General features: G+C 66.7%; 2 protein-coding genes across 6 annotated transcripts in view; both read left to right on the forward strand.

Annotated features, from left to right (window-relative positions):
* Positions 1-2,365: 2,365 nt before the first annotated feature.
* On the forward strand, positions 2,366-6,187 carry TMEM250 (transmembrane protein 250). Of its 3 annotated transcripts, none has more exons than XM_042964816.1 (2): positions 2,366-2,505; positions 3,816-6,187. In XM_042964816.1, the coding sequence occupies exon 2, from the start codon at positions 3,866-3,868 to the stop codon at positions 4,352-4,354; it is 489 nt and encodes a 162-aa protein (XP_042820750.1). In that variant the 5' UTR covers positions 2,366-2,505; positions 3,816-3,865; the 3' UTR covers positions 4,355-6,187. The 3 variants fall into 3 exon arrangements, with proteins under 3 accessions (XP_042820750.1, XP_042820751.1, XP_042820749.1); XM_042964817.1 differs by having other exon boundaries at positions 2,366-2,501; XM_042964815.1 differs by lacking the exon at positions 2,366-2,505 and adding an exon at positions 2,526-2,875.
* Positions 6,188-22,440: 16,253 nt separating this feature from the next.
* NACC2 (NACC family member 2) overlaps positions 22,441-27,261 on the forward strand; it is a 66,593-nt gene continuing 61,772 nt past the window's right edge. For all 3 annotated transcript variants that reach the window (XM_042964771.1, XM_042964773.1, XM_042964774.1), the window contains exon 1: positions 22,441-22,498. The gene's annotated coding sequence lies outside the window, so the exon portion shown is untranslated. The remainder of the gene's footprint in view (positions 22,499-27,261) is intronic.

Consider the following 27,261-nt stretch of genomic DNA (forward strand, 5'->3'; position numbering starts at 1 on the left):
CGATCTCCCTGGAATCCCCGAGACGAAGCCTTCCCCCTGAAGGACACACGGCAAATGACATCGCTGTTACTGTGAGCCTGAAGTCACGCTTGACCCCTGCCGAGGCCTGGGAAGTCAAAACACCACCCGAGAACGGCAGCCGTCCTCCCCGTGTTTAAACTGGGGAGCAGGGCTCAACAAACCTCACAGAGGCCGACGAGTAGGGGTCCTCAGGTTTGTGGGCCGTTGGCTCTCTTCTCGGGGGGCCGCTCGGTTCTGCCGCGGCAGCTGGAAAGCAGCCACAGACGACACAGAAATGGTTAGGCTCGGTCTGGGGCGCCCTGGTTTGTGGCCCTGCCCTGAAGCCTCCAACGGACTCAGACCCTTTCTGCCAGCTCTCCCCACCCCAATCTGGGCAGCCAGCTCTGTGGCAACCCCAGCAGCATCCCAGCAGGTGGCGCCAGGCCACCGGCTGCAGCTCTGACCCCCATGGGGAGGCCCGGGGCTGCAGCCGGGAGGGGGATGCTCAGGATGGAGAGCAAGATTGGGATCCCCACCGGACCCCCAAACAAGGGCCTGCAAACAAACACAGCAGGTGTTCAGGGGCTTCCCCTGGCCCTGCCACCGAGGTGGCCCTGAGGACACAGGCCCATCCTCACTCTCCTCAGGGCTCTGTACCTGTAGTGGCAAGGTGGCAGCGTCTTTTTCTTACATTTTTTAAGTGTTTATTTATTTTTGAGAGAGAGAGAGAGAGCGGGGGGGGGTGCAGGGGCAGAAACGAGAGGGAGACACAGAATCCGAAGCAGGCTCCAGGCTCTGAGCTGTCAGCACAGAGCCCGACGCTGGGCTCGAACTCACGAACCGTGAGATCACGACCTGAGCCAGATGCTCAACCGGCTGAGAAGGTAGCAGCATCCTGATGCAGTGAAACAACAGAACATATCAGACTGTGTGGTCCGGAGTACTATTCTGTGAAGCTTCTAGAGTTGTTGAATTTTTAAAAAATGTTTATTTATTTTTGAGAGAGAGAGACAGTGTGAGCAGGGGAGGGACAGAGAGAGGGGAGACACAGGATCCGAAGCAGGTTCCAGGCTCCGAGCTGTCAGCACAGAGCCCGACGTGGGGCTCGAACTCACAAACCGCGAGATCGTGACCTGAGCCGAAGTCAGACGCTTAACAGACTCCAGGCGCCCCTGGAGCTGTTTAAACACGTGTGTGGGCCACTAGATCACAAAATAGAAATGTCTCACCGTGGGCCATGATAAGAAAACCGAGCCAGTGGGGGACATAGGTCTATAAACCAAACTGGAACTTTGGGGATGGAAGAAAGGAATGGTCGAGAGGAAACAAATCCCCTCCACTCACACTCAGGAGGGGTAAGGGGTGCCCGGGAAGGGGGGATACGTGGTTGGAGGCACCTTCCAGAGGAGAGGATACTTGACCGGGGTCTTGAAGGGTGAGTAGGAGCTCGGCAGGTGGAGAAGGAGCAGAGGAGCCGAACAAGCAAGTGTGAAGGGAAAGGTCATGTATGAGAGCAATGGGGCTTCCTCACAGAGCCCAGGAGGGGGCCTGGGGGGGGGGGGTCCCAAGGGGAGAGGGCTGGACCTGGGGCTGGAGAGGAAAACCACCACCTCAGGGTGGAGGGTGGAGCAGGGGCCACTGCAAAATCCCAGGCCACAGAAAGGCCGCGTTTCAAGAAATATTTAACATCTCCCCCTTCTCTCCCATCTTCTCCCGCTGCCCCTTCACAGGCGCTGTGGGCACTTTTCAAACCTCTCCCGGCCTCAGGCCTACCTGCCTCCCCCCACCAGCTCCGCATCCTGACCCTGCCAGACCCTCCCCACCAGCTGGGCGCGATCGGAGAACCAGGACCGCATGCCCAGTGAGTCAGAGCTGGGATGTGAGTGCGCTGGGGTTAGGCTAACTTCAGGGGTGCCGGCGGATGGGGAGAGCCCGGTGGCCAGCCTGGAGGAGGGCAGCCCACCGGCAGCTACCGTGAAGGTGTCCATCAGCGTCCACAGACAACTGCGACCAAGCCCAGCCCCCGGTGGCACAGACAGCCGCGTCCACGAGCGTGTGGCCCGCAGACCCCCAAGCTTGAGAGGACTCGGACACTCTAGGGGCACCCAGTGTCCCCGCGACGCTGACACCCAGTCGGGTCGAAACGCTTAAGTCTGCACTGCATCCTCATTGTCCCAGGAAGGGGCAAGCCCAGGGCTGCGGCTGGAGTCGCCCCCCGTCCCCGTCCCCCCGCCCGGCCGCAGCCCTGCGGGTCGCACACGCGAACGGCCGCGGCCGGTGCGGGACCAGCGTGGACCCTCAGCAGCAACTCGAGGAGCGCGCCGCTCGCAGCCCAGCCCCCGCGGGCGCGCGCCTGCACACTGCCAGCCGCCTCGGGCACCGCGGCGCGTGCGCGGAGGAGCCGCCCACGATCTGCGCCTGCGCAAGACAGAGCGAGCCGCCGGCGGCGTACGCGGTGCGAGGGTTCGGTCGGCAACGTTAAGGGCCGCGCGCGCACGCAGGCACGTAAGCACGCACGCCCTGGGGAAGGGCCGCGTTCCGGCCGCTCGCAGTCGGCCCGAGCAGGGGGAAGGGAGGCGCCTTCGGTGTCGGCACGGGCGGAGGGGTGGGAGGGAAGCCCTACGGTGGCCGCGGAGGGACGGCGCTACGGCTCCCACGCTGGGCCAAACGCTGCCGGCCGCCGGGCGCGCGAGCCCCGGGCCCTCCGGGGCGCCCTCGGGCGGGGACGCGTGAGCGGCCGGGACCCGCAGTCGCCGCGCCCTCGGCACCATGATGCGGCCGCCCTGCTCCTGCAGCCCCTCGTGCCGGGGGGACCCGCCGGCCCGGCCGCCCGCACCGCCGGCCTCCCCCGACGCCGGCGCGGAGAGGGCACCTGGTGAGCGGCGGGCGGGCCTGCCCCGGGGTGGCGGGCGGCCGCCGCGTGCCGGGTCCCCGCCGGTCCTCGCCCGCCCCGGAAGCCCGCGGCGCCGACGCTGGAGGACCGTGCGTGGGGGCGGCGGCGGGCGCGTCCCCGCGACGAGCAGGGAGCGGGCGGGGACCCTGCGGACGAGGCCCGGCCGAGGCGAGCCGCGCGGAGCCGCCCGGAGGCGCGGGACCAGGTTCTGGCCAAGCCTGCGGGAAGGGCTGGGCGCGCCCGGCCGCCGCCTCCGCGACCCTCAGCGCAGACCCCGCGTCCCCGCGGCAGGGCCCCCGTGTGATGTGTCTCCCGAGCCCGCAACCAACCTGGCCGCCCCGGTCTCACACGTCCTGTACTTGCATGTTTTTCCACCCACAAGTTATTTAGGCGACCTGTGAGTGGCAGTTACCAGAGAGCCACTTGGTATTTAGTTCTCCTTTCCTTGCGCCCAACCTGTGGGCCTGTGATGGCACCACTGGCAGTCAGCTGTCCTCCGCCTGCCGGGCACGGCCACCAGCTAACCCCCAGCACCCCGGGGAGCGCAGCGCAGCGAGCATCCCTGCTTTGCAGAGCAGGGATGGGAGGGTGACGTAAACCGCTCCAGCTTGCTCGTAGTGGGTGACCGCGCCAGGGTTCAGGCCCGGCAGGTGACCTCGGAGCCCCGCAACCCGCTGTCTGCAGCACTTGGCCTGTCAAGTTGCTGAGGCGAACTCATCCGTCTGTGTCCCCGTGAAATGTCCCCAGTAGTGCCTGTGGAAAGAGCAACACTCCCCCCCCCCCCCCACCCCAGCCCCAGCAGATCCCCCTGACCTAGACTCAGTTCCGCTGCGGCCCCAGGGCTGGCTGCTTTCCCAGAACGGATGCACCTGCTCACATCGTCCCGGGGCTGACCCGGCTCCTCTTTGTCGCTTTCCTGCAGGCCACCGCCTCCCCCAGGGCTCAGCTGCTGGCTTCCAGGCCTAGGTGCCCATGACGCCTATGCTGACCACTGCCCGGACACCACCGCTGCCACAAGCTAGCACCACCGCCCGGGCCCCAATGCCGGTCATGCCCATCCCGCGGCGGGTGCGCTCCTTCCACGGCCCGCACACCACCTGCCTGCACGCAGCCTGCGGGCCGGCGCGCACCTCCCGCCCGGCGCGCACTAAGTACAACAACTTCGACGTCTACATCCGGGCGCGCTGGCTCTACGGCTTCATCCGCTTCCTGCTGTACTTTAGCTGCAGCCTGTTCACGGCCACGCTGTGGGGCGCGCTGGCCGCCCTCTTCTGCCTGCAGTACCTGGGCGTGCGCGTCCTGCTGCGCTTCCAGCTCAAGCTGTCGGTGCTGCTGCTGCTGCTTGGCCGCCGGCGCGTCGACTTCCGCCTCCTGAACGAGCTGCTCATCTACGGGATCCGAGTAACCGTGCTGCTGGTTGGGGGCCTGGGCTGGTGCTTCATGGTCTTCGTGGACATGTGAGGGGCAGCGGCGGGCCTGGCTCTGGGGTTTCTCTGGCCCGACCGGCGGCGGTGGGTGCGCCTGTGGCCGCGTTCTCCTCGACGGGGTAGGTCAGGTCCTTGTTCTTCCCAAGCCGGCTCACGGATGGGGGTCGGCCGCGGCGTCCGCCCCGCCCCCAGCCCGTGGGGGAGGGGGGCTGAGGCTGCGCCGCGAAGGGGACGCCGGTGCCCCCTCTGCTGCCGGATTTCCGCCCCGATCCTCCTGGTGTGCCCGCGTCGGTACAGCGCCCGTGGCCGCCAGCCTGTACTTCCGGCCCCCGCGCTGCCAGGGTGGGCCCCGTTGGCCCCGTCTGCCCCGGGGGAGCCTGTGCGTCCCTGCTGCCTGTCCGGCACACAGGCGTGGGCCGGGGTGTGCGAGTCCGTCCTGGCCAGCCGCCGGCCCCCTTCCCGCGAACCCCCAGCCCCTGCCCCAGCCTCAGGGGAGCGTCGGGCTCAGCGTGCTGAGGTACCGCACTGCCACGAGGCTGTTCCCTCTGCCCTGGGCCACCGAATCCGGGCACGGCTCGCACACTCTGCGTCTGCGACCCTGAGAGGCGTAGGGGGTCCTGCGTCCCAGGCCAGGCTTCAGGGTCTTGTTGGTTTGCTTAGATGCAGTCCCGTGGGGGTGCAGGCGGCCTTGGCAGCTTCCCTAGATCAGGGGCCGGCCCTGGGCAGTGCTGGGTCCGGGGCAGGTTCGTCTTCTTCGGCCGGTTTGTTGACGTCAGGTTGGATGCCACAGCCTCTTCAAGTGTGGATTTCTGAGGAGGCAGCTTAACTCCTTGCTTGCTGGGGGAGGGGCTCTGGCTTCTCTTCCTCGGAGGGGTGGCTGGAAGGGAACCGCACGTGCACGGAGCTGACGTCAGAGGTCTCGAGGAGGTGCAGCACGGCCTGAGCGGGCACCGCAGAAGCACAAGCAAAGCTTCTGTGTAAAAAGCACCTCTCAGAGTTATGCGTGTGCCCCAGGGCCGGGCCTCTAAGCCAGGGACGTTCAGCCCCGTGCTCCTGCCCTGGTGGCCGCCAGAGCAGCTGTGGAGTGAAAGGCAGAAATGCACGGGGGGCGGGAGAGAACAAAGGGCTGGTAGTCCAGCGGGGGCCCATGTGTTGCCCGGACCCCTGGCCTTGGGCTTCTCTGTCGGAGGAGGACAGAGTGGCCTGGGGGCTCAGTAGTCACCGTGGGTCTCTGGGCAGGTGAGAAGGCGCTTTGAATAATCGTGCTGGGGCAACAGGCAGAGACCAGGGACAGGACACGGCCCCATACTAGGGAGTGACAGACCCACGCTTCACCCTAGCTTGTCCCCACCCCCACCCCCGGGCGTGGGCAGCGCCCCTTTGACCCTGCCTGGCCGGGCAGTCCGGTGGCGGCGGTAGGGAGCTGTCGGACGGTTGGGTCCCACTGGAAGAGAGCCCCCAAGTCAGGTGGAGAAGGCGAAGGGCGCTCGGCGGCGAACCGCGCTCTGACTTGCAGCTTCCAGGTCGCCGACCCGAGGGCGGCCCGAAGGCTCCTGGTTCGCAGTTCTCTTAGTTCCCGGACGGCAGGCGGGGAGCTGACCTGCGTGCACGCCGCTGCTCAGCGCCACAGAATCTTTTGCACTAAGTCATGCTGTTTCCTCAAAGTTTTGTTTCGTGTTAATTGGCTCGGATTCCCCCAGAGCTCCCGTCGGTGGGGTGGGCACGTGTCCGCGAAGTCAGGACGGCAGGAGGGGTCCGGCCGTGCGAGGGGGTGGCGCACTGAACACAAAGATACTCCGCGTCTCGAGTGCCTGTTAAATTCTTTATTGAAATGAGCCACCTGCATTAAACTTATTTTTTTAACGTGTTGACGGAGTGATTGTTTAAAGCTCAAAATCTGATTTTATTTTTTAAGGATGTAACCAACCGAAAACGTCGCAGATGGCGTCTGTCACGAGTAACACTGGGAACGTGTTGAAGCGGTCACCTGTGATGCCAGGGGAGGGACAGGCGTGGTGGGCTTTGGCGGGCCCACCTTGACCTCGAAGTCCTGGGGACCCGGTCGGGATGGCAGGGACAGTGGCAGCGCTGGCGGGGGGCCCTGGCCGGGTCCACGAGGGCCGACTCCCACCAGCAGACGGGCGTGAAGGGTCCTTACAGGGCGAGGAGACGCCCGTGCGGTGAGTGGGAACAGGTCACAGGAGTGAGCGCAGCGTGGGTTCCACTTCAGGGGAAGATACGTGTGTGCGGAGAGAACCCTGGCTGAAAACTAAAGTCGTGGTTCTTGTTTAACCAAAAGCACGTGGGGCGCCCGACCGGCCCAGCCCGCAGAGCATGCGCGTCTCAGATCTCAGGGTGGGGAGTTCAGGCCCCACGTTGGGTGTGGAGGCTACTGAGAAAAAAGCGTAAGTGACCAAAACACTCGGAAAGATGACAGACGCCTGATTACTTAGCGCCCTCAGCTTGTCAGGGTTTCCTGGCTTCTGTGCAGGGACGCCCGTGTCTGACTTCTCCCAGGTCACCGACGAGGGCAGCATCCCTCCAAGCTGCCGTGGCAGCCAGAAAGTGCCACGCAGAGGCCGTTCTCTGCGGCCTCTGGAATCTTGTGGAACGGAGGGTTTTCTCAGAAGAAAACAATCCAAGTCACGTGGGGGGTAGCCTTCGATGGCAGAGCTGGTAACATCCCCGAGAGTGGCAGAGGCTGCTCAGGAGGTGGCGTTTGTCCCGCCTCGGGCGGCCCTTGGGGCCAGGCCGGGCGTGCACCTGTAGGCGTGGTCCCCAGCACGCCGAGCCTCAGGACGCCGGCCTTCCCGGGGCCTCAGGGCCTCGCCTGGTTTGAGGCCAGGGGGGGTGCTGTCTTCCCAGGCGCCCGAGGCCTGCGTGGTGGGGGCGCTGCTGGGCCACCGGCCTCGCGGGACGCTGAGGCCTGACCCGGGTGCCGTGGCTCCCAGGTAGCGGACCAAGCAGGCTGTGATGGTGCTCGGTGAGCGCGAGCCCTCGGGGTTTGAGGTGCCGTCCAGTGAGGGGTTTCCCGCCAACTCCCACCCACCTCGGGGCCGAAGTCACCCCTGCCCTCAGCCCCTCTCTTCGAGGACAACATGCAGGGTCCCGGGCGGGTGGACAGCAGGAGGGATGTAAGGTTTCAGTTAAGGAGCTGCCACTCACAGTGGTCCGGGCCCCGGGGCACCACGTGAGGCGGTGGCTGGCTCAGCTGGGGACGGTGACCCGTGAGGGCAGCTTCTGGGGAGAGCAGGCTTCCTGCTGAGATGTCTTCTTCAGAGCAGAGCATCTGCTCATTGTGGGCTCGGCATCTTCGAGAAGAAAGGAACGACCTACAGGCCTGGAGGCTTCCGGGGGCCACGAGGAGGCAGGTGCCGGGGCCAAGTGGAGACGAAGCCTGGCCTGAGCACAGGTCCCAGGGCCATGCTGGTAAATGCCCGGAGCCGGAGCTGGCCTGACCAGACCCCAGAGCCAGTGAGCTGGGAGGGCAGGGGAGGCCCCTGGCGCTCATGCGGGACTCCAGGTGGGAGAAGATGGGCTCAGAGAGCATCTGGAAGGTTCTGCCAGTGGCAGTGCTGTCCCCGGTGATGGGACAGGACGGAGGTGGGGGCGAGTGGGCCCTTGATTTGGGAACCTGGCCTGCCCAAGAGCTGGGGGGTGGGGCTGGGGCTTGGCCCGGAGGCAGTGGGTGTGGGGGAGAGGGAAGCCAGGCAGGAGGATGGTCCAGTTGGCAAGGTCGCAGGGAGGCCAGGGTGAGGACAGAAGCAAAGGGAGGCACAGGGCGGGGGCGGGGCGAGGAGGAACCGGGGAAGCACTTTCCTTGAACAAAGGCGCAGGTGCTGGGTCCCTGTGGGCCAGAGCCAGGTGCTGGGACGCAGGAGGAGAAGCCTCTGGGCACTCCTGTGCACTCAGGCTCGCTGTCCAGTCTGTCCCTTTGCTGAGGGACTCCCAGGGCCTGACTCCTCCGTGGCTGGTGTGAGGGGCTGTCAGAGGGGATGGCGGCCAGGAGGGGCAGTGACTTGGGAGCTTCTGGAAACCAGATGCTTATTTGAGAAAGTCTGGGTGCCGTGCAGACCCCGGCGCAGCCGACCGGGCACCTCATGCTCTCTCTGCACTTCTGGCAGCCCCTGAGGAGGTCGCACCTCGAGGGGCAGTCAGTCCCCCGTGTCGTTCCCCATCCCCGCACCCCCTTCCCGGGGCGGGGGGGGGGCAGCCAGCTGCATGGTGGGAGGAGGACACAGCCCCACCTGGGAGGACGGCTGGGGTGGGCACGGCCCCTTTCTGGAGCGGAGCGTGACCCCCTCCCCCGGGGGCTGCTGCGGAGGACAGGGCGATCTGCTGGGGCTCCCTGCACAGATACGGCTGGTCCCTGACCTTGAGAGGTCCCTGTCGCTTCCAGCGTGCGATTGGGCGAGGGAGCTGGCGCATGGCAGGGCGTTCGGTGCTGATTCAGCCCTTTCTGGGAAGGGAGCGAGCTTTCTTCTCCTTTCTCCCTCGGTGCTGTTAGGAAAGGGCCTCTCTGGGCCAGCTCCTCCAGGATGGCCTTTCCTCCCATCCCCTCGAGGCTGGCCCGCTGCTCTGCACCCGGGAGCCACTTTCCAGAAATCCCAGCCCCGGGGGGCTGCCGCCTCCCTGACAGCTCCCAGAGGCGGGAGCGCCCTGCCTCAGCAGCATCCCTGCCCGGAGGGGACAGGGAGGGCGGGAGGGAGCCGCTGATTCAGCGGCTCCTGGGCTGCGCCCCTCCCCCTCGCTCCCCCCCCTCCTCCCCCCCCCCCCCCCCCGCGGGCAGCGTGCCCAGGCCTGCTGGCGGCTGTGTCACACGGGGCCTCTGGCAGGGTTGCTGTGGCGCTCGTTGTGTGGCCGGCTCTGCGCCTGGTGCTGGGGGAGGGCCTGCCGCAGAGGAGGGTGCGCGGTGAGCAGGGCTACCTGGGCCCAGGAAGCGAGCGCGCCCTTGTCCAAGAGAGGGCAGAGCCCCACTCCTGGGCCCGTGCGGCCTCACAGGAGCCCAGGCCAGGCCAGACTTCCTCCAGCTCTGGCCAGTTCGACCAGCTCACCTACCACCCTGACCTGGGGCGGGACGCTTCCCCAGCCCTGGGCGGGGACATGATGCAGTGCTGGCCTGTCCTTGGCTCCGGCCTGGCCAGCTGAGGGGGGCAGCTGGGGCCAGAGCCCGGGGGGCACGAGCCGGAACCTCCTAGGGTCCAGCATGGGCCTGGTTTGCTCCTAACTGTGCTGGGGAGCCCAGAGTGGCAGGTGGCTGGGGGGGCGGGGCACTGAGGGCAGGCCCCAGGCCAGGAAGGTGCTGGCGCCCTGTGAACGGGGTTGAGCGGAGACGGGCCCTTCCTCAGCATGCCTGTCAAGGAGGGGGCCACGGGCTGGGGGCAGACACCTGGGGCAGGGTGGGGACCGGTGTGGGCCTGGAGGCCCAGGAGGAGTCTGGAAAGGCAGCGGGGAGGCCACAGGAAGATGGGGTGGGGGCGGCTAGGCTAGGTCGCTGGGTGGGGAGGTCTGTGTGTTTGGGCAGGGCAGGGCCTGGGGCACCCCACCGACCTCTGCGTGGCAGTCCTATCCGTGGGCGAGTGTTCAGACAAAAGCCCACGGGCCCACCGGCCGATGTGCTGATGTGCAAGCCTGACCAGCGCATGGGCATCAGCGTGCTGACCGCCATCCGGTCCCCTTCCTGAGAATATTCATGCCTAGTCCTGGCTGAAATGCCGCATGAATATTCATGCGGAGATCAATCAATCCAGGCCCACGGTGATGCGATGTCACGGGGAGAAGAGCAGTGAGCAGTCAGGTGGCGGTGCGTCCCCTGTGAGGTGCCGGCGAGGTGCCCCCACCATGGGGCCGGGTCCAGGTCCCCGGGGCACAGGAGGCCGGGCCGGGGCTGCGGGCCCTTTCCTTCCAGGTGGACCCAGAAGAGGCCTCGGGGCTTTTGCGCCGGGTGCCGCGGTCTCAGAAGGGCAGGGAACGGCGACCTGCCTGCCCTCACTGGGGTCAGGAGTCCTCCCCGGGAGTCCCCCGGCCCCAGGCACCCGGGGCCCCCTCCTGACGCCCTGCCAACTCAGGTGAGCAGAGAGGTGGTGCGTTTCCAGGTCTTTGCAGCGGCCCAGCCGCACCCCTGCTCCATTCTCCCACCGCCTGGACCCCCAGAACTCTCCTCCCGCACAGGGCAGGGGCAGGGGCAGCCCTTGGGTGATGGAATGTGAGTTCGTTATTTACAACACGGCCTGACGGCCTGACGTAAGGGTAACGGGAATTACTTGTGCTCGACTAGCCCTGCCCCCTGTTCGCGGCTCCAGGCTCCCGGATGTGGCGCGAGGGTCCCGCCAATGACACAGCCTGGAGTGGGTCCAGCCCGTGCTCAGCACCACGCGTGTGGTGAGTGTGCATTTTAGAGCAGTGCAGCCCCTTCGGCCCGCCGCGTGGCTGGGGTGTGCGTGTGTGTGCGTGCGTGTGCACTCACACGTGCGCGTGCCCCTGTGTGCAGGTGTGTTTTCTGTTCACCCAGAGACCGAGCAGGGCAGGGTGGACAGGTCCTGGCCCGGCCCACCGGCACCGGTGTTTCCCCCAGGTGCTCTCCGAGGGGACCAGGGGAGCCCCCCATGGCCACTGTCCCCGTGTCCCTGCCTTGAAAACAGACTGCTGTAGAAAGCCGAAACCCTTCCCGCGTCTGGGTCAGATGGTCCTGAGCTGACCCGCATGAAGGGCCTTGTTTCTTGGACGCTGTGCTGTGCCGTGTTCCCTCCCCTCCGGGACCAGCTTTCCCTGCAAGATGGGGGAGAGGAAAGCCAGAGCGGCCGGACTCACAGTCCGGAGGGGACAGGGCTGCTGCTGCACGAGGCTCTTCCCACAGCGGGAGGGTAGCCGGAGCAGGTGTTTCCCACTGGCAGGAGCTGCAGAGGGGAAGGTGGGGGACTCCTGATGTCCGTCCCCACACCGCCCCGGTGGGCCAGAGCTCTGGGTGGCCCTCTTCTGGGGAAGGTGTGGAAGCCAGGGGCCGAGGCTGCGTCAGGGAGATGAGATGGCCCTGGGACAGGGCAGGAAGGCCCTTCGTGGCCCAGACGTGTTCCAGGTCCTGACCTCAGGGGTAGGTGGCCAGACCTCCGGGGGTGCGGCATGCTGGCACAGCTGTGGGATGGACGAACAGGGGTGAAGCGCTGTCCTATCTCAGGGCATCCCCGCGGCCATAACCCAACACCACCGACGGCCCCACGACCACGGCTCTGGAGGCTGCGAGGCCAGGATCCTGCACCGGCAGACTTCTCGCTGTGTCCTCCCGGGCGGGAGCCGCGAGGGAGCTCTGGAGTCCCTCCCCTGAGGCTCCACCCCACGACCCCCTCCGCTCCCCAAGGCCCCGCGTCCTAACACCTTCACCTCGGGGTGGACCCTGAGGACGGCATGTTCTCGTGCCCGTAGGCCCTTGACGCTTTCTGCACGACTGTGTCCAGGGTCACTCCGTGCTCTGCGAGCTCGGTGTCCGCGGCGGAGCGTCTCCCTCCAGGAGCGTCCGTGGGGATGGGCGTCTGCCTTTGGCCGAGCTCTCCTGGGCAGGTAGCCGCCGCCTCGGACCTGGCCCCCGGTGCCCTCGCACGGGTCTTCCCTGGCCGTCCCCGGCTGCGCCTCCGAGGCCCGCTTCCGGGCAGTGTGTGCCCGGCCCTCACCTGTGTCCTGCAGGAGGCACAGACTGTCCCCCAGCTGCTGCGCCCGCCCTGGCGTGACCGGGCCAGGCTCCGCCGTCCCTCCCGGGAGGAGGGGAGTCCGCGAAGCCACCCCGCGCCTCAGCCTTCTCGGGAGCAGGAAGCCACAGCTGCTGTGCAGCTGCACAAAGCGGTGGAAATTTAGGACAAAAGAGGAAGGAGATGGGAGCATCCGATTTAAACTGAGGGGAGGCGCGCAGAAGCCGAAACGGTGCTGCCCTAATTCACGTGCACGGAGAGCCACCAAGTCCGCCGCCGCTGACGCGGAACCAAAATACTCACCCAGTTTCCTTCTGTGTAAGGGATCCAAACTCGCCTCCGAGGACTCACAGATGTCCCCGGGCCCCGTGGGGCGCGGCCTCAGATGGCCCCCGTGCACAGCAGTCCCCCTCCGGCCGCAGGGTCCCGGGGCGCTGGTCCGGCTGCAGAAGAGGGTCCAGTGGAAGCAGAGGCTGGGGGAGCTGGGGGGGGGGGGCAGGCGAGCTCCGCAGTCTCCAGCCGCCGCCTGAAGACCCACTCTCAGCGGAGCCGCGGGGCCCAGGGTTGGCGAGCAAGCCAGCGAGCGGAGGGGGCGAGCCCCAGCCCCAGCGCCGAGCTGCCGGGGCCCCCCCCCTCCAGCCTGGAGCGGGGTCTGTGTGCCGACACCGACTAAGCCAGTGCCAGCAGAGGAAAAGCCCGTCTCTGCCAGGGTGGCCGCGGTGCAGGCTGACAAGCCGTGACCCCTCGGGGAAGTTTAGGAACCTCTGGTTCTTACTGTGCCTCAGTTACAAGCTCCGACCGACCAGAACGAGCCTGCTCTGCCTGGGTTTGGGAGAGGTGGCTTCTACGATCCAGAGGAGTCAACCCAGCCGTCTGTCCAGGCCTTTGGCGAAATGCCCAGGGGAAACCCCTCCCCTGCGCCGCTTTGGAGGGGAGTCAGGGAGAGGGTCTGCCCCTGCTCACACGCCTGTCTGGAGCCGGGCGCGCCCAGCCCAGGATGCCCTGGCTGGGGCCGGGTGTGGAGCGTGGGGGGCGGGGAGGGGGCAGGTCCCACCACCAGCGGGGGCCGGGACCCCACACCCTCAAGCACCTTCGCCCTTTCTGTTCACTGGGGAGACACTCTCGACCTGGCTCCTGCCTCCCCCGATGTGCCGTTCTCTCTCTCTCTCAAATAAATAAACTTAAAAAACAAGGAGGTACCTGGACCCAGTGGACACAGGGCTGTGGCAGTTCCCCGGTGGGGCAGGCGTTCCAGCAGCCATGGGGACGTGTCACCAGCACGTAGGCCAGGCCTGAGCTAAGGCCACACCTGGTGACCGGAAGGCCCACTCTGGCCCTTCCCCCAGGCTGACCACCTCATGTGGGCGCCCGAATCCGAACCACCGGGGCCTCGCCCGGAATTCTCCAGGACGGGGGCGCCTGGGTGGCTCAGTTGGTCAAGCATCTGACTTTTGATCCACGCACTCTCTCTCTGCTCCTCACTCCCTCTCTCAAAATAAATAAACATTGAAAAAAAAAAAAAAGAAGAAGAATTTTCCAGGACAAAAGACAGATGACGAGGATGATGGCCACGGCCAGCAGGGACCAGGGCCCTGGTGTCCACCGGGCAGGGCTGGATTCAGTCTCCCTTGCAGCCCCAGTCACCACCCAGAGCAGACAGTCGGGTCCTCAAGGGGCAGGGGATGCCCCCCCACCCCCCATCTGTCACTTTTGGCTTTTTTCCCTGGGGAAGCCCAGACCGTGGCCATCTGAGGGGACCCCACGGGCCACAGGGCAATTCTGGGACACGTGACCGCATGGCCACACACAGGCAGGGACGAGGGACAGCACACATCCCTTTCTCCTCCGGGGGGGGGGGGGCGAGGTTGTGAGGAGGACCCTGCCTGGGACAGCCACATGGAGTGACTGCAGGGGCTCGCTCCATGGGCCCTCCTGCCAGCTCCTCCCGGTCGATGGCTAGCTGTGGGTCATGGGCTCCCCCTGCCCTCCCGAGCCCCGGAGAGTCTACGTGAGGCGTGTCACCTGGGTGTCAGGGCTTGGAGCGTAGAGGCCCGGGGCCTCCTCTGTGCTGCCCGTCTGAGCGGAGAGCAGGCCCGAGACCCCTTGCCGGGGAACTCGGATATCTTGCGAGCCAGAATGGCAGTGGAGGGAAAGGAGGAGTGGGAGCCACAGCTGGGGTGGCCCATCACCCCGCCATGCTCCACACCACCCCCAGGGGCCCGTCCGGGGGTAGGCCATGCCTGCGGTGGGCCCAGGAGCAGGGCTGCTGGGGGCTCGGAGGAGGCGTGCCCCTCGAGGCCACTCTGCTCCCAGCCTTGGGGCTCAGTGGGGAGCCCCAAGGTGAGGGACGGCCCGCAGCCCACGCTGAGGTTTTAGGTGAAGGCACGGAGAGGAGTCACCGCATCAGAGGACTTAAACCTCACGACCCCTGCAGACAAGGTGAAGCGGCCCTCGGAGAGGCAGCGGGGCATGGAGAGGAGGGTCCAGCGGGTCGGCGGGCAAGAGAGCAGAGCGGATGTGTCCCCTCCTAACCCACCAGCTCTGCTGGTGGACACACCCGGGCCCACTGCGCTGGCGCCACCATCTCTGGCTGAATGGCTTTAGTCTTTCCGTGCCTCCAGACCAGCAAGCGCCCGGCTTTCCGCACAGGACCAGACCCAGATTTGAATCTGAGGGGCCCAGCTGCCCTCTAGCTGCCTGACAGTGGGTGAAAGCTCCTGGCGAAAGAGCCTGCACGTGCAGACCCCAGGTCCAGCGGTCCTGCCTGGGGACTGTGCTCCCTGGAGTCTGGGGTCTGAGCCATCACGTCCCCTCCATCCATCCCCGAGGGCTCCGGGTCCACAGCTGGCAGCCAGCAGGGCCTGTGGGTCTCAGGCAGGGGCCCACGGGGCCCACGGGGGTGGAGGGCAGGCCAGGCAGGGCCCGACGGCGCTCCCCACGGATCCCAGTGTGGACCAGCGCACCTCAGATCCTAACGTGCACACTGGTCATGTGGGGGCGGGGGGCAGCGCAACGCAGATTGTGGTTCAGCAGGACAGGAGCCCAGGAGGAGGTGTAGCAAGTGGGGGAGGACCAAGCTGGCAGCGTGGCTCGGGGAGCCGCTAGGTCTTTGGTGGAGGGCAGTTCGACCGCGTGGCCAGATGCTCACAGACCACTGGCTTTGGGGCAGCGGTGAGCACAGGTGACGGCAGGGACCCTGCATCCCCACGCACTGGTCCCTGGCCACATCTGGTCTGACTCCCGGGGCCTCTGACTCCAGCGGGAACTATCCAGGGGCTCACGCAGCCCACACGAGAGGCCACGTTCCCCCAAACTGCCCCCCAGCAGGCCTCCCGCCCTGCTCCCTCCCCCTGGTTCCATCTCCTGGGGTCCTCACCAGCTCAGCCCTCCCGGGACTCCAGGGGAGTCCCCAGTGGGTCTCGTAGAACCCAGCGGTCAGGGCCTCCTCCCCCCCCTCCCCCTCCCCCACTGCGCCCTGTCTCCAGCAGCGTGACCCTTTAGGTATTTCCCGTAAGCGGAATCTGAACACCATTCTGCTGTAAGAAAGACGACATCCGGCGGTCCCATCGAAGGACACGGGTTGTTTCCACCCCTTGGCCGCTGGGAAGGGTGCCACGAACGTGGGGGTGCAGACAGCGCTCCGAGCCCCTGCTTGCAATGTTGGTTCGTACCCACAAGGGGACCCGCTGGACTGTGTGCGATTCTACGTTTGATCCTGGAGACCCGCGCACCTTTCCCGGCCGAACGCTTTCAGTCCGTGCGGGCAGAGCTGGAGGTGAGTCTGTGGCCGCCCTGGCTGGTTTCTGGCTCCCGCTCTGCTGTCCTACCGCGTGAAGGACCTCACTGTGCGCACAGCACTTTCTAGCTTCGTTTTTAACTGACCGTCCCCCTGGCTCGTACAGCAGCCCCAGGACTGCAGCCCTGGCCCATCTTGCTCCCCAGCACATCCGTGGCCGAGCACCAGGCCTGGCACACAGCTGTGCTCAAGGATGACCTGGTCTTCCTGCTCTGGGGGCAGGCAAGCCAGCCTGTTCGCCCCCTGCCCCCCCACCTTGGCGAGGGGCCTGGCCCGCAACCCTCCCAGGCTGCCGGAGCTCAGCAACTGTGGCTCTTCACCCTGGGTAGGGGCCCGATTAGCCCATGTGCTATTAGCCATACCTATGGCTGCCTTGAGGGGCCCCAACCCTGCGAGAGCCACCTGGGGGGTCGGGATGGCTTCCCTGAGCACCTGAGGAGACCACCTAAGGGACGAACCGATCCGAGTTCACTTGCCAACACAGAGTGGAGGTATCCCAGGCAGGGGGATTGCAGGTGCAAAGGCCCTGTGACAGTGGGCACAGGGGAAATCAGCCAGCACAGGCGGTGGCCCGTGTGCTACAAGGAGGGCGTGGGTGGGTGGGAGGAGGACCAAGGCCGGGGAGCAGGCAGAGGCCAGCTGCTCAGGCCTGCTGGGAACTCACTGAGCAGAGAATGAGGCCCTGGCCAGGCCTTCTCTGCGGGGCCGGGACCCCGGGACTCTGCTGCCAGATCCGCTGCAGAGCAAGCCTGGTCCCCGTTCGGTGTGGGCCAGTGCCTCCTGACGTGGACCTGGCGGTGGGTGAGGGGTGCCAGGCAGCTCGAGCCAGGAGCCACCGCGGCCTGCACGCCACGCTGGGCTTCTGAGCACAGCAATGACACCCCAAAAGAGGTGCCAGTGACCACATGTGCCCTTGTGTGCAAGGCCCATGTAAGTGCCTTGCAGCCCAGTTCATCCCCAAGGGGGAGTGGAGGGCCCCCCGGGGGGGAGGGTCTGTTGTCTCCTGGGGGTTCCCGCCGATCCTCCAGGGTAGCCGTGGTAAGGACAGAAACGGCAGGGGGACCAGGAAGGTATGTGACAGGCCAAGCTGGCAGACCTCCAGGTAAGTTTGGCTGCCAGCCCCTTCCTAGGAGGGTCTGGGGGAGGGGCAAAGGCCCCTGAGACTCCCGACCTGCTGGCACCTTCCATTGTCCCCTCCTCCAGCAGGAATGCACAGAATGCTCCCTGGGGGCAGGCCCTCAGCTCCCCATCCGCCCCCAATCTCCAGGAGCTGGGCCAGGAACCAAGGCGAGGTGGTTTCCTGGGGAGGGGCGTGGGCTGTGTTTAAGGTCGGCCACTGCCCTCCAGATGGCCTGTGTTGGGCTTTGGCAGGAAGGGTGGCCTGGGTCCGTGGGGTCCCTGCCTGGTGTCCTATGCCCTATGGCCCAGGACGGCCACGAGGTGTGGGCAGCTCTTGCCCCACCACCCCCACCCCTTCCCGTGGATCCCGGCTCCCCTCAAAGGCTCCGCGGCGCCACCCTGGGGTCCTGGGCAGGCTTCCTGGAGGGTGCGAGCTACAGGATCGGGTTGGAGTGTTTAATGTTAAAAGGGGTGGTGGCCTCCATTTGAATCCCAAACTGGGGATGGGGGATGGGCGGGCAAACACCCACCGGCTAAAACTGGAGGCCTGACTGCAGATCTGGGGGCGGGGGTCTGCGGCGTGGCTGGCCTCTGCCCCCGCTGAGATCCCGGAGTCCGGGGTGAGACTGGGGGCCCCACTCAAACCCTGGCCGCGAGGGGACAGCCGGGGCTGTCGGGCCCCCCTGCACCGCCCAGTCGGCAGGGAGCAGGATCCCGACAAAGGGATGCTTTGTGGGCTGCTGGCGTGTGGCCCCAGACCAGGCGGCCGGGGCCTCTCCCGGATCTTCCCTCGGGTGGGGTGGAATCGGAGCCTCGCCACTTTGCTGGCAGCTACCCCGGGGTCAGGCCTGGGGTCTTCCCTGACTCTGCCATGCTGGGACCGCCGGGCGCTCACGGGAAAGCCCTCCCCGTGGCGGCGGTGGCCGGGGAAGAGCCCACCTGGGGCAGCTTCTGAGGCAGGGTTAGGGACCTGCGGTCAGTCGGTTCCTTTGGGCCCCAGTAAACTCCTCTTTGGACGCTGAAAGAGGCTTCCTCCCGAGAGGATGCAAATGCCACGGCAGCAAAGGGCTTTTCGACGTCGTACCAACAGGCAGAAGTGGGGGGCGGACACCCTCCCCCCGCGGTCCCTGCACGGGCCCGGCCCGGAGCTCCCCGCTCTCGCCGAGAGGACAGGCCCCTGCGCACATCTAGGGGGGAAATGCCGCTCTCCTGCTCCATCGCTTATGGGGCTGTTCGCAGGCCAGCAGTCCTGGCCTGGGCTCTGACCCTGAGGTCCCCTGCCTGCCGCTTCCCTTCCTGCTGACTGGGTACTCCTGACAGTCCACGGGCAGGAAGGAGGCACCCAAACTCAGGCAGGTGGGCAGGGGCCCCGGCCCCTCATCAACGGGGGCACAGCACCCCTCAGGCTCCCACATGCTGCAGATAGGTACTGTCACCTGACCTGTGCCGGGCATCCCATTGGGCCAGGGCCAGGGTGGTGGGCAAGACGGGGAGCCTGTACCCGTGCGGGCAGGGGAGAAGGGGTTGTGAATGTCAGGAGTGGATTAGCATTAGCCCCAGGGTTGGGTCGGGGGAGCTGGCTGGCAGTGGCCCATGTGGCTCTTTTATATGGGAGGGTCGGGAAGGCCCAGGCTCCAGGTATGACTGGCAGAGACTCAAAGGAAGTAAGTAGTCTCAGAGACAAGGGGGGTTTGGGGGGGCGTGGTGGAGAAGGCGTACAGGTACTGGGAACAGCAGGTGCAAAGTCCCTGGGGCAGAAGGAGGCCAGCAGTTGGAGGGCCCATGCAGAAACCGGTGTGGCTGGAGTGGAGTCAGGATGCTGGCGCTGCACGGGGACCAGGTAGGGGTGAGCGTGGGGTGGGGACCCAGGTCGTGGCCATCGCAAAGACTTGGGCTCAAGTTCTGTGTGGGAGGGAGACTGGGGGACCCGAGCAGAGGGGTGATGTGATCTAACACGTTCCGAGCCATCTCTGTGCTGCTGTGCCGTGACAGACCCGGGCAGGGGCACTGGGAGGTAGGGAGACAGGGAGCCCAGCTTCAAGGCCGCTGTAGTAACTTGGGGAGAAGGGGGTCGGACCAGGAGGGCAGCGGGGAGCACGTGGGTTCGAGAGAGGTGACGAGGAGGGGTCCGAGGTGGTTGGGCCTGAGCCGCCCAGAGGCTGAGCTGATGTTCCCCGACGCAGGGGAGGCAGGGGCGGGTCTGGGGCACGGGGAGCCGCTCTGTGTGGCCATGTCTCCGTGACACGGCCCTCAGCCACCCAGGCGGGCAGGAGTCGAGGCGGCTGGCGGAGCAAGGCGTGAGTTGGGGTGTGCTTGCTGGGCCTCAATCCTTGTTGGAGACGAGCCTCGGGTGGAGGAGGTCGGCGTCCTCCAGACCTGGTGTCGCGGTGCGCACAGACCTGACGACGGCTGCATTCGGTCCTGAAACCCCTCGGTTCAGAGGCCCAGGAAGAAAACCGTGCAGGATGCAGAGTTTGGGGGTGTGTGTGGCCAGGGGAGCCCAGGGAGGAGAAAGGTGCTCCCGTAGCCCTCCTCGATGGAGCACCAGCTCCGGGGAGTCATTTCCCCGGCAGGTGTTCGCAGGGCACGCAGCCACCTGCAGGACGTCCCCCTTGGGTGGGGCGCCAAAGCCTACTGCGTGGGGGAGGGGGAGGCAGACAGGTGGCCGGGCACTGGTTCTCCGCCCTGCTCCTCATACTCCACCTGGGTGGCTCGTCAGTGTGCAGACCTCTCTCTGGTGACTTCCCTCTTCCCCCACAGCCCGATGCTCTCCGCCCCGGCGGCAGGACCCCACGCCAGGCCGGGCCTTCCTGAGCGGAGGTTAAAACCCTTGCTGGCATCTCAGAGGGGCTGCGGTGCCAATCGGGTCCTGCAAGAGGGGCCTGCGGCCACCGGGCCGGCGTATCAGCCAGCAGCAAGCTGGCGGCTCACAACGTCTGACTCACAATGGTCAAACGGAGGCAGGAGGTGCTCAGGCCCCCCCGCCCTGGCTGGGCTCAAGTCCTCCCCGCCTGCCGGGAGCCCTGGCTGAGCGAGCCCCAAGCTGGCTGCACTTTCTTGCCGAGCGGCGCTATTCTCATTAGCAGAACAGGGGTAGAAAGAGCTAACCTCACGGGACCGTCGGAGCGTAGTTAGCCCGCACGGACACGCACAGAGCACGCAGGGAACATGCACAGAGCACAAACAGACCACAAACAGGACACGCACAGAGCACGCACGGACACGCACAGAGCACGCAGGGAACACGCACGGACACGCACAGGGCACGCACGGACACGCACAGAGCACAAACAGACCACAAACAGGACACGCACAGTGCACGCACGGACACGCACAGAGCACGTGCGGAACACGCACGGACACGCACAGAGCACGCCCAGGGCACGCACGGACACGCACAGAGCACGCGCGGAACACGCACAGAGCACGCGCGGAACACACACGGAGCACGCACGGACACGCACAGAGCACGCGCGGAACACACACGGAGCACGCACGGACACGCACAGAGCACGCGCAGAGCACGCGCGGAACACGCGGTGCAGGCCGGGAGGCGAGCGGCTGTCCGCATCTGCATTTAAATGTGCTTGTGCAGTGTACTCACACCCAGTTGCACAGAGACTGCAGCAAATCCTGTCACCTTCGGGGAACAGGTTTTTGGTCATCTGTTGTCTTTTAAAAACTTTACAATGTTTTCCGAATGTCCTCCATTAAAGAAGAAAGACTTTCTTTGAGATTTAGCAAACAGAGTGATGGAAGCAATCAGATCGTGCAAATATGTGAACCAGCTCCCCACGGGCAGGAGAGTGCAGACAGCCGCCTCCCATGCCCTGTCTAGGGAGGCCGTCACACCTCTAGACCCTCTGTGGGTCCTTATCCACGCAGGGACCCCGGTGCTGGCCATGAGAGGATCTCAGGAACTCATGGATGGCTTCTCGCGCCCTCGCCCTGGGCTGGACGTGCTCAGACACTAGTCTGTCCCTGCTCACGCGTGTCCTCTGTAGAAGCCCAAATTTCCCAGGGCCGGAGGGGGTCTGCACAGCCAAGATCCTCAGTAGCACGTAGGAGCCGGTGGGATCCTGAGGCCCGGGGCCTCTGCCCCACACCACCCTGCGGGCACCTGTGCCGGCAGGGCACCTCCTGGACCACGTGAGCACAGGCCAAACCGCAAGTCTGTGCCTCTGGTGGGTAGAGGCCCCTTGGACACGCCAGACTGCCCCTCGGGCTTGGAAACTGCAGTAGGCTGGACTGGTCTGGGGGTGAGGGGATTGGGGCCCTGTTTAGGTCCGAGTGGGGTTCTGGGGGCGTCCCAGAGAGTCCTTGAGAGTTCACACCCATCCTCCCAGAGGGCAAGGCAGGGGAGAGCTGGTGGGAGGCTGTTTTCTGTGCAGTCTCAAGTTGGAGTTGGGGGGGCGGGAGGGGTCAGTGTACGATCGAGGTGAAGGACCAGGCTTGTGCTTGGGGACGAAGTTCTTGCACGGGCTTCTGACCATTGTCCTAGGAATGACCTTGGCTAACTGTCTTGCAGGGCTTTAGCCCTAGCCTCTTACCCCCAAGGGGTCCAGAACATTCTCTGGGAGGGTGGCTGGGCATCTTGTTCTTCACATTAACCCCTTCCTCGTGGTGACCCCACGCTCCAGATCACTGTTTTGGTACCACCCCCATTTTCCCATGAGGACCCTTGTGGGAGGGAGGGAGCCAGGCTGTCTCTGGCCTGTCCTGACTGAAGACTCCAGATTGAAAAGGGGGCCTTTGTGGGGTGCTGCGGGTGCGGGTGCGTGGCCTGTTTGACTTGAAGGCGCACCTGCGTCTACAGGAGCGTGGCCTCAGGCAAACCCGGAGCCCCGGCGAGGGGAGGGGAGGGGAGGGGAGGGGGGAGGGGCGGCCGGTTGTTATGAATGACAATAATGCGCCAGCGCGCCCGGATCCAGCCAGGCCTGAAAGCAGCCCCGGCCAAGTTCCCGGGGCCGAGCGAGAGGCCCCGGGGCCCCGACGCCAGGTTCGCCCAAAGGCGCTCCCGCATCCCCGCTTTGCGCGCACGCCCTCCCGCCGGCGGCCCCGCTTGGCGCCGCCTTGCGGAGGCTGCTCGGTGCTAGCTCGGGCGCCGCGGGGAGGGGGCGCTCCAGGGCCCGGGGCTCCCGGTCTCCGCGGGTTTGTGCGAGGCCTGGAGGGCGGAGGGGGGGGGGCGGAGGGGGGGGCGGGGGGGGGTGTGGGTCGGGCCCGGCCCAGCGTCCCGCACACGGCCGGACGCGCGAAGCCGGGGAAGGCGGCGCGGAGGGGCCGAGGAGTGCGGCCCCCGCCCCGGGACAACTCCCACCCCGCGCCCGGCGCCCCCTCCCCCCGCCGGCACCTCCCCCCGCCCACCCGGGCTCCCACCTGGCGGCGGGGCGGCGCGCCCCGGGGCGGCGAGTGCGCGCGCGCGGCCGGCGCGCTGTCCCTTTAAACGGCCCGCGGCGCCTCCCCGCGCCCCGCCCGCCGCGGTGCGGCCGGTGCTGGGCGAGGCCGGAGAAAGTCCATGTGAGCCGGAGCGCGGGGACGCGAGACTTCCTGCCGCCGCAGGCCGGACCGGGCCGGGCGCCCGCAGGTACGCCCAACTTGGCGCCGCCGGCCGGCTCGCCGCCGCCGCACTTCCCGCAAACTCCGCGGCGCGCCCGGCCGCCTCCCTGCCGCAGTGCCCGCCGGCCGCCCGCAGCCCAAGTTCGCGCGGCGCGCCCGCCCGGCCCGGGGGAGGCGGCGCGGCCCGGCCCGGGAGGCGGCCGGCCCGCGCCCGCGCCCAGCTGGGGCCCCGGGCGCCTCCCCCGCGCCGGGCCGCCCGGGCCGCCCGGCCTCCGGCCCCGGCGTGGAGGCCGGGGTCGGGGTCCGAGGCCGGCCGCGCGGCTGCGCATCCGCCGGGCCGCCGCCTCTCCCTCCCGGTCCCCGCGGGCCCCCTTTCCCCGGGCGCCCCTGCCCGCCCACCCCATCTCCCCCCCCCCCCCGCACCCCCGTTCCTGCCCCGTGCGGACGCCAGCCTAGGGAGAACCTGGGCGCCGGCTGCCCCGGGAGGGGGGGCTCGCACCTGTCACCCGCTGCGCCCACCCTGCGGAGCGGAGGTCTTGTCGACCAAGCCCCTTATCCAGGAAGCTCAGAGGTGACCTCTGAGCCCGCTGCCCACGCCCATGGCCCGGGCAGGCGACCCAGGCTCTTCCGAAGTCTGCCGCGTTGATGTGTGTGTGTGGGGGGGTGGGGGGTGGGGGGGGTGGCATGAGGTCAGAGGTCACCTCCGGGTCCCCTCTTCCGGGCTTCTCAGAAGTTTGGTCTTGGGGCTGGTGATTACCAACTCTGTCCTGATGCCCTTTAATTAAACCTGTGGATTTGCCGGTGGTAGGTCCCTTGGAGCTGGCTTTATAGACCATTCCCACTGCCTCCCCCCCCCCCCCCCCCCGGGGGGCCTCTAGATCTGGGATGTTTTGGGCGCATAGGCAGTCGGGCGCCTTCTTTCCAGTGGTAATTCTTCGGACTCACTGGGCACCTGGCTGTGTGTGTCCCCTGGCTGTCCTAGTCCAGCCCATCCTGGGAGGGGGGTGGTGCTGGAGGCAGCCATCCTCTCTGCCCTCCGTGTGCCCACCATCCCGTAAGGCTGCTTTGTGTGAGCGGCCCGCAAGCACTCCACTGTGCCAGCAGCGGTCAGCCACCCTCCTCTTCCTGCGCCCGGCTGGGCTGGGCTGGGCTGGGCTGGTGTGGGTCTCTCCCCTGGTCTTCCCTCTCGCCGCCCCTGACTCCCCACCCCCCTCCTCTCCTCTTGAGCCCCTGACCCCACTCCCCTCCCTCTCTCCAGTTTGCCCAGGTGATGGCGGTAGGTGGCTCTCCACACTTATTGTCATTTAAGCCTGGCAAGGGCGCCAGGAGAGGTAGGCTGTGTTATTGGCTCCGTTTCGCAGGTGAGGAAACAGCCTGGCAGGAAGGAGTTAGGTAAAGGGTCAGGCAGCGGGCACTGCCTTCCCCTTCCAACGAATCACCTTGTCCCTGCTCCTGTGGCCCCCTGTGGTGCCCGTCCCTCCCAGGAGGCCCGTTGGCATTTCAATAGGGTCATTCCAGGGTTGGGTGGTACCTTGGCTGGAGCCTGAGTGAAGGAAATAGAAGGAGGTGAGAGCGAGGTGTGGGGCCCCCGCGTTCTTCCGTGAAGGCTGCTGGAAGGAGCCCGCAGGTAGAAGATATCACTTGTCACCTCTCAGTGGCCGGAGACCTGCTGTCGGTGGTCACGGCCCGGGCAGAGGCCGGGCTGGACGGGGCGTCTGACACCACGCTGACCCTGGGGCGACTTTGCCCCTTCTCTCCTGCAGCCGTTTAGAGCCTCCTCCTGAGCAGGGGGGCAGCACGTACTCCTGGCGCACCCCTGACCTGGGAGCACCGGGCCGCACGGGGGTGTCTCGGGATCGTCACTGTGGACCCGCTGGAGGGTGTGCCAGGGCGCCCAGAGAGGCCGTCTCTGGGGGGCTGGACTCCTGGGTCACTTTCGGCAAAATCCTTCAAAGCTTTCTCTGGTTTCCAGCTAAAGCGAGCACGAGGTACTCACGGAAGGGGTGACGGCAAGCCCTGAGCCGGGCCCTTCGTGCGTCCTTGCCTTCGGGTCCTGCCTGCCTTGCGTCATGGCTTGAGGGGGGCCCCGTACCCCTGGTGGGACAGGGGATAAGAACCGTGGCAAGGAGTGTTCCCAGGGCTCCACCCCACACCCCTGCCTCTGGGGTCTGAGCTCCCCCGAGTGCAGAGTTGGGGATGGGCCGCCCAGGCCGGGCCCCGGGCTTCCCCTGACGGGCGGCAGCACCTGCCATCCACGAGGGCGAGAGTGTCAGTGCCCTGAGACCACCCCCCCCCCCCCCCCCCCGCCGTGGCCCAGCCCCCATGGGCCCTCTTCTAGCTCACCTTGGCCTCCCCTGCCTGGGCTCTGCCTGGGTTCTGTTGTCCCGAGAGACCATAGGGTGGCAAAAGCCACCCTGGCCGGGGGCAGCGTGGTGAGTGTCTGCCCAACTGTCCGCGTGTGGACTGCAGCCCAGATCACGGCCCCTCGCCCCGGCACACTCGCGTGTTTTCCCGGGAACCAGGGCCTTTGACAGACCCCGGTGTGACGGGCATACTTGGGAAGTTCGACTAGGTTCGTGGGACGCGACGAGCTGACGTTCGGTTCAGAGTCCTGTTGGCTACCTGGCTCGTTCTCGAGGCTGCTGTCCCTCAGGGGTGCCCTGGGCTCAGGAACCCGGGGCCGGTCTTCCAGCCCTGGTCTTTTGAAGGGGAGCAAAGCCTGTGGTGTGGTGCCACTGCGTGTGGGGGGGTGGTTCCAAGGCAGGAACAGGTGCCCCTGGTGTCCCTGGCTGGATCCTGAGCTTCTCCAGCTCTGGGCGGCCCCACTTTTGGGGGCTTGTAAAGTCTGGTTGGGTGAGGGGTCTGCCCGGGGCCGGGGAGTGGGCACAGGGCCTGTGCAGGGCTGGCTCCTGTGGGCCTCTCCTCTGCCCAGGCCAGGCCGGGCCCCGGGCCCCCCCGGAGCCCCTGTCCAGCGCCGCGCGTCAGCCCTGCCTGGCCTGCTCCCCTCCCTCGTGCCCTCTTGATGAGCAGGGGGCTCCAGTCAGTTGTCTGTGTGTCCGCCTCAGTTCAGAGATGTGCGGACCCCACACCGTGACCTGCTGCCACCTCGGGTGTGCCTGAAGGGTCGCGTCCTCCCCCGACTTGGACCTGGGCTCCAGGGCACCTGGCTGCAGGCTGGGAGAGCATTCAGCTTGGTGAGGCCAGAGGCTCGCCTGCAGGGCAGGGCAGGGCAGGGATCCTGGCCGTCTCTGCTTCTCTTTTCGCAAGTGCTTGCTCTCACCAGGCCTGGCCTCGGGCTCTGTGGACACTGGTTCCGGGCTGCCCACGGCTCCCTCCTGTGCCACCTGCAGCTGCTGCTTGCTGGGAGCTGGGCCTCCTCCTCCACGGTGGCCTCTGGCCTTTCAAGTGCCGGGTTCTGGAAGTGGGCCCCGTGGGCGAGGGCCTGGCGGCCCGTGGGGGGGAGGGGGCGGACGCAGAGGTGGCTGAAAGTGGCAGCCGTTGATGTTGGGGACGTGGACTTTGGAGTGGGGCTCCCTGGTGGCCGCCTCTGTGGTTAGCATCTTCAGAGTGGGGCAGTGCCCTTGAGGACAAGGGCGGCGGGAGCACATCTGAGCGGGGGAATGGATGGAGGGGCTCTGACCGTGACCCTGGGCTCTCCGGGCCCCTCCCTGGCCTGGGTTCAGGAAGGGGGGGCGGTTGTGAGCACAAACTCCGGGGTCCCTCCCAGGTCTCATCCCGCCTGGAGCTGTGTGACCTTGGATGCGTAACTCGGCCTCTCTGAGCCCCACCCTGGCCTGTGAGTTCCAATGCTGAGCGGTAGCTTCCTTGTTTGCTTGGAGGCTGAAGGTGAGCGGGCCGGCCTGGGGCCTCTGTGCAGGTCGGGCCCAGCCTGGAGGCCCTCCCGGGATGCCCCCTCCCTGTGAGTGGGCCGCAGCCAGTGAGAAGCACATGGCCCTTTAAGGGGAGGCTGCTTCTCAGTCTCCAGGGAGGGCACAGACATACTTTCCTCCGAGGCGTTGTTCTCTGGTCCCAGGGGGGGAGGAGAGGCTGGCTCCGGGTCTCTGAAGGAATCTCCCCCTCCCCCTCGGCCCTGGGCCCTGGCATCCAGGAGGGCACATGGCCATGGATGGGCCCCGCCTAGCGCCTGCCTGTGTGCCTGGGAAGCGGGCAGGTCGGGGGCGGAGACCGCAGAGGCCTGAAAGTGCCCATATATAGTCACTGGGTTTGAGCAATCAGCAGGACCGCAGCACTGTGTCCCGGGCCCTGGGCTGGCCGGCCCCCAGGCCCAGCCAGCAGGTCCCCGAGGGAGGCACGGTGTGGGGGCTGTTGCAGAGAAAAGGCACGCCAGGGAGGGGGGCGCAAGCCATTAGATAGAGCCACAGGCGACAGGCTTGGGACTCTGAGTGTTTGTTGATTGAAAATAAAAATCTGCAGGGCCCTCGGTAGTCAGAAGCAGGTGTATTTGTGGAAACGCTCGCTCTCTTTGAGAGCTGGAGCCGGCTGGCCAGGACTGCCCGGGTCCCTCGCTGTGGGTGTTGGGGGCCGGATGCCCGCTTATCCGCCACCCCAGCCTTTGCCCCGCAAAATGCCCGCCGCGTTACGGTGATGTCCCTAGATGTCCCCTCCCCTTCCGCACATCAGTGGGGGCCTTCCGCCCTGATGGCTGGTGTCCTCTGGACGGTGCGTCCCTCCTCCGTCCCTCCGGCTCCTGGACGCGGCCGGCAGTCTGGACTGTGGGTGCTGCCCCGGCCTGCGGGTCAGGAGCAGAAGGGTCTGGGTCTCAGCGGTACC

The sequence above is a fragment of the Panthera tigris genome, chromosome D4, assembly GCF_018350195.1.
Source record: "Panthera tigris isolate Pti1 chromosome D4, P.tigris_Pti1_mat1.1, whole genome shotgun sequence".
Lineage (NCBI taxonomy): Eukaryota > Metazoa > Chordata > Mammalia > Carnivora > Felidae > Panthera > Panthera tigris.